At 36.2% G+C, this 8,905-nt stretch overlaps 1 protein-coding gene across 2 annotated transcripts; it reads left to right on the top strand.

Moving 5' to 3' along the window:
• Positions 1-666: 666 nt before the first annotated feature.
• On the top strand, positions 667-8,680 carry lcmt1 (leucine carboxyl methyltransferase 1). 2 transcript variants are annotated; one of them, XR_006399515.1, is made up of 11 exons: positions 667-1,081; positions 1,533-1,624; positions 1,866-1,987; positions 2,131-2,207; positions 2,924-2,985; positions 3,106-3,208; positions 4,227-4,347; positions 5,381-5,482; positions 5,670-5,802; positions 6,442-6,539; positions 7,948-8,680. XR_006399515.1 is itself a non-coding variant. In XM_044338280.1 (11 exons), exons 1-11 carry the CDS (start codon positions 996-998, stop codon positions 7,968-7,970), a joined length of 978 nt encoding a protein of 325 aa, XP_044194215.1. In that variant the 5' UTR covers positions 667-995; the 3' UTR covers positions 7,971-8,680. The 2 variants fall into 2 exon arrangements, 1 of the variants encoding a protein (XP_044194215.1); XM_044338280.1 differs by having other exon boundaries at positions 5,711-5,802.
• The last annotated feature ends 225 nt before the right edge of the window (positions 8,681-8,905 follow it).

Below are 8,905 nucleotides of genomic sequence, written 5' to 3'. Positions count from 1 at the left end.
GCTGGCTTTGTAGTGGTAGGGTTTGTCACACAATTTGCAAGGAAATGTGTCAGAGTGGCTTTGGATTCCATGTTTCACATGGGACTTGATGATTATGTTGTCACTGTTCTGCATCTTTTTAATGTACCCCCCTCTCTAAATGCCTTTTTAACTCCCCAAAATCTGATTGTGATCCAACACTCTCATGATCCTTGTTGTTTTCACTCTCTTCTGCAGTATAAGCAAAAGAGAGCAGCTTACAATGAGCAAATGCTTCTGATGCCTCTACCTCAAGGGCTTCTTTCATTGGTTCAGTGGAAACAGCATCATTAGCTCCATTTTCCATATACTGAATTTAGTTTAGATACCTAGTACCAGGAATGTCAATGGGTAAATAATCAACAAAAAAATGGAAATTTTGAAACATAAACGTCATTTAGAAAAGTATATTTATATTTGTCAGGTTGGGTTTAGTGTCTATTTCAGGTTAAAGGTCAACCAATGCAAAGCTAGTGCTGTATATGTCTAACCCAAAGATATATACCTTCTATAGATGTATATAACTTCTGACATAAACAGAATATATAAAAACAGTGCTGTATGTAATGTGATTTTTAAGGCAAAAATTAGAGCTCTGCAGCTGATTCACGGAGTGATACTTTTAATATGAAAAGCTTAAATTGAGCCGGAAGTATTTATCTCTCACGTCCGGTTGGACCTAGATAGCATAGAGCAACTTGTTATTTATCAGCTAAATATCGTTCCCTCATTTGATACTGCATACTTTAATTCATCTCGTAGTTTGCTCGCTTAACACAAGTACTTGAGCAACCCGACTATGCTCGCAGTTTTATTGCTCCTCTTCCCAGTTTTGGTTAATAAACCCACCTGTCAAATTGAGCTAACGAGTTAGCCTGTTGTAGCTAGCCAGTGTGTATAGCAGGTGGGCGAGATTATGCAACGCTAACAGTTTTAATGTCAACTACATAACGCCAGGACCAGGATTAGGATCATCCATGGCAGCTCGGCAGCCTTTCACAGACACGGATACTGCCGATGAAGCAGTGAGGGCGACGTGTGACGATGCAACCACATGTAAAAGGTAATATTAGCTTAACGTTACAGTTACAACTGGCTACTCTGAATAATATGTGTGTTTTTTTTCCACAAAAAAGTTCAGTTATCTTGTTAAAATCCTTAAAATGACATCTACTTAGTCTCAGTGCTTATTAAGTGGTTAAAACAACAGTTACTAGTTTACACATCTATCAGACACAGCAACATGGACATCCCATAGTGGTCTTCTCTCTGGTGTGACTTTCTGGTTGTCTTTCTTCATTACATGTTTATTTTTTGCTCTCCACAATTTGTTATTCATTATGTGAGACCATCAAGAAAACACACTGAGCTGAAAGCTGCACAGAACGGAGAGATTCTAAGTGGGATCAGCAGTACTAGCGACCTTTGATTCAATGTTAATATCAAACATATTGTTTACTAGAGCTTTAATTACGTATGTCACTTCATCATCCAATTTATAATTTGTTTTCTAGGTTTGCTACCAGTAAAAGCTACTGGAAGGACCCTTACATCCAATACTTTGTGAGATCAGTAGGGGAAAGGAAGGCACCTGAAATCAACAGAGGTGAGTGAGACGCTTCTCTTTAACATATTCTGACACTTAATTCAACAATCTTAAGCTCGATCAGAAAACTCATGTGGTTAGTCATATTTATAAGCTGCACTACAAGTCACTTACATGTGCTGTTGCCTCGATATATGTAATCCTGTACAAGCCACATTACAAATTATTAATTATTTACATGTGACTTCACCCATGTGTGTTTTGTCAGCTTATTTTTCTATCCACTTGTCATATCTGACAGGTTACTATGCACGTGTCCAAGGGGTGAACCATCTCCTTGATGCATTCATTAGAAAAACAGAGTGTGACTGTCAAGTAATCAACCTGGGTGCCGGACTGGACACCACGTTCTGGAGACTAAAGGTTTGCAACATTGCGGCTCACTGCCAGCACCCTGGTCTAAATATGATTCTCCATCACTCTACTATGGCATGTGGTCTTCTTTGATTTAACTAGGCTGCATCAAATACACTTAAATATTTATCGTGCTTGTGTGTATGTTATAGGATGAAAACCTCATGCCACGGAAGTTCTTTGAAGTTGACTTTCCAACTGTTGTGGCCAGGAAAATACACAATATAAAGTAAGACAACCAGGCTATTTCACTTGTATTTTATTTTTATCCCCCCACATCATGTGGCATACATGCACAAGAGCAACTACAAGTACCCCCCTGATCTGATAGATTTTGCAGTATCTTTCTAATTTAACCTTTTAATAATCTTCATTCATGACCATGTTAGTGTAAGAGGTTATGATTAATAAGTGGATCATGTTTTCATCCTTTTCTGGCTGTGATGTTGTAATGTAGGGTAGACATCTGCAGAGGGAGACAAAGCACTTTGTTAAAGGAAACAACATCTCAACATTTACAAATGTCTTATAAAAGAAGTGAAAGAACATTGGCAGTGTATTTATTTATACTTTATGAATATGTTATCCATACATGTTTCCTGGATAACAGCTTTTGTGTATTATATGCAAATTATGAATACCGGTATTCTGATAGTTAAGCTATATATAGGTATCTTGCATATGACAGTTAATACAATATAATTCCAAATACTACTACATAAACTAAGCTAACAAATACAGTAAAATGTAACGATACTGTAATTAGTTTGTGATTAATTTTCTGTTGTGTGACTAATCCATTAATTGACCAATTATTGCAGCTCTAGTTCTGAACTTCCTATGAGCTCTCGATATTAGCTTTAACATGAATTAGATAATATGAATAGTTGTATTTGTGTGCTTGAATGAATAGTTGCATTTGTGTGATGATTTTTCTTTGACTAGGACAAAACCACCCCTGTCCAAACCCCTCATTGAAACCCACTCAACAGACTCCTTACTTCTAGGTAATGAACAAAAGTTCTACACCTGTGATCATTTAACAACAAATATTCTTTATTTCATGTCATAGAATCTGTCTAAATATGTGCATGTTTGTGTGTGTGTGTGTGTTTTTGTTTGCTCAGATGCCCACAGCCTTGACTCAGACCGGTACTGTATCATCGGAGCAGACCTCAGAGATGTCTCTACAATGAATGAAAAACTGAAGAAGTTCCAGCTTAACCCAGAGTATGTGAAAATGCATTGTATCTTATTTTCCTTATTGTTATCGATACAACCTTATTGTATTTTATCTCCCTTATCTGTCATGCCAAACGAATAATTTAGATTTGGAAGAAAGTGTAAGTTAACCTGAGATCAATATATTTTTTCTGAAATAAGTCCCCACTACTGCTGCATGTCAGTTGTCATTTTTTTTGCCCAGCACGTCTCTAGAAATCCAGGAATTCAAGCCTATCTCTGTGTTTTCTCGCAGTGAGTAACTGTAGATAACAGTCACTCTAGAGTGTGTTGATGTGGCTGTAATGCAGATGATTAACAGGAGTGGCTTGAGAAATATCTGTGGTCGTTTTGATAACTTCCTCTATGACGTGAAATCAAACTGAACACAACCATAGTTGGGGAGTGTTTGATACACAAGAAATTTGGGTGGAGTATCACTGTACAGGTATCAGTTAACCATTTTATATTAGAATGACTTCCTTTTTTCTACGATAGGATGTTTTCTATGGCGAGGATAACTCTCATTGGCAGACTGCTCGACCTCAGCTTGTAACTCCTATTTTAAAAATCCCTTTCTTTTCCAAGGAAGTTCAACTGAGAATGAGGCGCTCTATCAGGATGTGAATGTTTTTTTTTCTTAAAGTCTTGGTTGTGTAAGAGCAAGGGTCACTACGTCCATCAAAGTCACAGTGTGCAGTAATAGTATTAAGATCATAACGTTTCATAGAGTATGAAGGATACTCTTCTTTTCTCATCAGTTTGAAGGCAGGTTGGTTTTGGTGTCACTCCAGATCCAGTTCTATCCAATCATTTCTAAAGATTGTGAAACAGGGAATCATTTTCACATGAGCTTCTGTGCTTAACTAAATGTAATCTGTCAAAATCTGACACATGCATCCCTTGATTGTCTGTCATTATGTGTACTTTAAGAAAACTAAAACCTGTTTATATTGAATAATAAGATTCTTCTCCGAGTGCTTTCTAGTGATGTTGTCGTGTTCGTGTGTGCTGCTCTCACTTCCAGATTACCCACGTTGCTCCTGTCAGAGTGCGTGCTGGTCTATATGACGCCCACTCAGTCCTCCAATCTCGTTCACTGGGCAGCGGAGACCTTTCACACCGCCATGTTCATCAACTACGAACAGGTAACCGAAACCAATGACTGAAGTCTGGTGCAGAAGAAAAATACAGTTGTTGGCTTTTATTATGCGTGTCAGAGTGTTTATGAAGCATCTTGATTTTCTGTTTGTTTAAAAGTACATTAACTTTTGAATGAGCTTTTATGTCAGTCAGTGCTACCTGTGTTAGTTTAGCTGTGGTAGATTAAAGATGTAAGACTGACAAATTAGGTGTAAGAAGTTGATCTTTCAGTTACAATTTTTGGTATTTGGAAATATTAAGTATGCTTCATCCTAGTTGTCATTTGACAAAAGCAGCTTTAACACGTTTAATTAGAGCCTGACCGATATATCAGTCAGCCGGTATTGTTGGCCGATATTGGCCTATCACAGCTATATCGGTATCAGTGTATATGTTGTCCAACAGGCGCCAATTTTTTATTTTTTTTTTTAAGTTATATAGGAAGCATTTTATGTATATGTGATCATGTTTCTTAATTCAAGATATGTATATGTACTTAGGTATGTTTTTTTGTTCTGCGTTTTTTTAAATTCATATTTATTTATAATTATTAAATTCCAGTGAAGTTTACTGTTTCAGTGCATTGATGTCATTTTATACAACAAAGTTTATTGTTAAACTATAAAATATCATGCCTCCATTACATATCGTTGTTACAAGTGTTTGATAACCACATTTGTACCACATGTAAGATTATAGGCCAATATATTGATATCAGAATTTTTACTCCCTAATATTGGTATTTGCACCCTCCCCAAAAAGCCAGTATCGGTAGGGCTCTACACTTAAATTACTATTAAATTATCCGTTTAATCAACCTAATCAAATGAATATTCAGATTATGTATCAAATTATCCATCATATCACTCACTAAATCACCATTGACTTGAAGAATTTCAGTGGTAATTTAGAGACATTCAACAGAAACAGAAAGGCATTTTAACAGGCGGATGTAGTATATGTGAATTTGAGCTGAGATGCAGTAATGTAGCTTTTGTTTAAAAGAACAATATAAGGCAACATGGTCTGTGTACCCAGGTGAACATGAGCGACCGCTTTGGCCAAGTGATGATCGAGAACCTGCAGCGCCGTCAGTGCACCCTGGCAGGAGTAGAGACCTGCCAATCTCTGGAATCTCAGGTAACCTCCAGCACTCGACTTAATATTTTTCAAGCAACACAACAATTCTTTGATTGCATTTAGGAATAGGAATATCTTTGCTAGATCTGTCAAGTCCAGTTGAAGGTCTCTTGCTCAATGAATGCTCCGCACACTCAGTCTTGAACTTCTGCTGCTTGCTGTTTTTTTTGTGTTTGTGTTTTTTTAGAATATCCAGACAGTAAATTGTTTAGTGTTTGGTGCTTGCAGAGGGATCGGTTTCTGAAGACTGGCTGGGAGAATGCTGATGCGCTGGATATGATGACCGTCTACGGTATGCTGCCTCAGGATGATGTGGCAAGGTAATACACCTCTAACACCACTCAGCATGTAGTAAGCTTATGTGTGTAATTTGAACAGATTAAAAAAAAAAAAAGTTTATTTCATCTTCCTTCATCGTCAGTGAAACAATTGTTCACATTGTAGGAAGCTAAGTTGGAAGCCAGAGTATTGGCACATTAGTCCTAAACATTTTAAATCATGTAATATGGCAATTAGAAAAACTATCAAAAAACTCAGTATGGCAAACACAAGACAGCCTGCAAAGCAAAGAGGAGCAGTGGTTACTGGACTGTAATAAACACTGACTGAAAGACATCAAAATATATATATTTAGCTAAAAACACTGAAAAAACAAACATTATGTGCTTAAAGTCCCCCTCCACTCAAAAATGTGTTTTAATTCTTAGTACTTCATTTTGATGTTTGACCTTCACTTGAAACCTCCAGTGCACGTATAGTGAGAGGCCACACATTTTTTAGTGGAGGCGGGCTTTAGTGGAGGTAATTGAACTTCTTTGTGGAAAAGACACATGACACAAATGAAAACATTTCATTTTTAAACAGTCTGGTATGTGTTGCAAGTCTGTTGGACTTTTTTGATACAGAAGAAAATATTCTAACATAAGTACTTTGTTGATTATGTTTTTTATTCTTTGCAGAATTGAGCGACTGGAGTTCCTTGATGAGAAGGAGCTGTTGCAACAACTTCTTCAACACTACAGCATCTGCTGGGCTACCAAGGACAAACTCAATCTGGGTAATGAACAATTATGTTTTAGCTACATTTCAGGTGTAAAGTTTTATTCCTTAAAATTTCTGCTGCAATTGATTTGGCCAAATCCATGGTTATTGATGGTAAATACAGTTTAATACTACAACAAACATTTGTTCAGAAATACAGTACTGTACAATATAGTAACCAACAAACTCACGTTGCTTTAATAGTCAGTAATAATTGCAATTTCGACCTGATTTCATGGGGTGCACAGCACAAGTAGTTTTCCACTCAAAAGCAGGGCACAGTAAATTTTGTTACCTTGCTCAGGAACTGGAGGTGTGCAGCTTGATGCCTCTTCATTGAACAGCTCACTGTTCATTTCATTACTCCCTTGAAAAAAAATAAAATGATCTGCTGATGAGAAAATGCCAAAAATGATTATCGTCTTGTTTTATACATTCATTTTTGAACATTTGTTAACCTTGCGAACTTCAGCACCCTGTGTTTCATTAGTTGAACATTTATAATGTGAAGCAGCAGCAGTTAATGTTGGGTTTACATTAGAGGTAATTTAACAAAGCTCTGATAAACAGTGTAAAGAACAGTTAACAGTGAGGCTAATATCTATTTAATATTATTATTTATTATTGATGAAATACATTTTTAAAACTGTAACACTGGATTACATGCATGCATTATTTCCTGTAAATTCCTTGTGTATGTTAGAAGGCAATTTTAAATAAGGCAGGGAATGGCTGACCTGCCACTTAAAATGAAAACTGCTATATATTGTATTTATTTATCGGGACAGTGTACAGTTTTTAACATAAATGATGCACTGTACCAGAGTTAGCTCAAAGCTAATTTACATCTGTAGTCCCCCACAATCAAAACACACAACAAACAGTACAAAGCAGAAAACACACAGAACACATTATACAAAATACAAAGCTACACATAATAGCACATCACATACCCCCACAATGTCAACTAGAAATTAATAATGTAAACTTGTCAAATTAAAAGCAAGACTACCTGCGCTAATGAGAAGACCATATATGATTTTTAGATTCAGTGGTTACAGAGCTGAGTGATTTTTAGTAGATTTTTTTAATTAGTATAATAGTGACGTAATCACAGAATTCAAATACATTGAATGATTATTACTGACAAAATGATGACCATAAATAGTAACAAAAAACATGGTTTGATTTCATAAAAATTGTAAGAATTATAAGTTTAATGGACGTGTAAACTGCGGTAGGATGTCACATCTGTGACTGTTCCGTCCCTGAATCATCTCTGACCACTATGGCGCCATGCTGTCCGTTAGTTTATTTACTTTGTTACTCATATGTGTTAAATTTTTCATATTTCCACCTACCCACCCTGTTTGAAGTGTCTGGTGCAGTCATTTACAATAACAGGTCATGTTCTGTTTCCTCAGGTCTATCACAGTTGGCATTTTGAGTGTGAAAATTGCGCCATTGTTGGACGAGCTTGACATGTATGTTCGCCAAAATCAACAACAGAACAACGTGTGTAAAAGGACATGTAGGAAAGAGGAAGTCCATATTCTCCATCAAGCCCTCATTGGGGAGCTTTGGGGAGCTTCTCCGGTGTGAAAATCTTGGCATCAGCAGAAAGTATTTTCAGGAGTGTCCTTTGTAACCCTTGTATGGTCACAGTGCAGGTTGAAGATAAGAGATGATTAGGTTAAGAACTGTGATGAGGTTTGTCCTTACACTGACACTGAATTACAAACCTCAAAATGGATCAAGTTTGTTTTTATTAATTTGCTTACAGACAAACTTCTCTGCAATTATTATTTCAAAACCTACTCATCTGTGTTGGATGATTAAAGAATGTATGAAGTTGGAAGAATTTCAGATGTCATATAATTGTCCTTGTCTGGTTTTTATGTGCCATTTTAATTTTATTTATTAATCAACTGTAACTCCCAGAAACATTTTCTTACAAAGCATTCATGCATGCGGAAAAATTTGTGTTGAACTCCAACATACATTACATGCAACTACTGGTTGCCTGCAGAAATGTTTATTCTTGCCCCTAGTTTTCAAACAGCAAAGAGGACATGGCAAATAAATTTGTAACAAATTATATTTGATGAATGTTACTCAACTGCTGTTGAATAAAAAGTTTCTTTTGTGTAAAACTTTGCTGCCTTGTTCGTACTTTTTTATTGACTTCATATCAAAATGTCAGTTGGGTTATCTGTTACAAGCTGAGGAAAGATATCAGCATAATAAGCTGTGTGAATCTTCGTGTATTTAGTTATACACTATGTAGTAAATGTGTATTGTGCAGTAAGGCCCTGCATTTGTAGAGAAATCAAGTTTAATTACAATGAACATTTTATATAGACTTTTATATAGCTTACCTAT

Source organism: Thunnus albacares, chromosome 20 (assembly GCF_914725855.1).
Source record: "Thunnus albacares chromosome 20, fThuAlb1.1, whole genome shotgun sequence".
Lineage (NCBI taxonomy): Eukaryota > Metazoa > Chordata > Actinopteri > Scombriformes > Scombridae > Thunnus > Thunnus albacares.
This window is presented reverse-complemented; position numbering and strand designations above follow the sequence as displayed.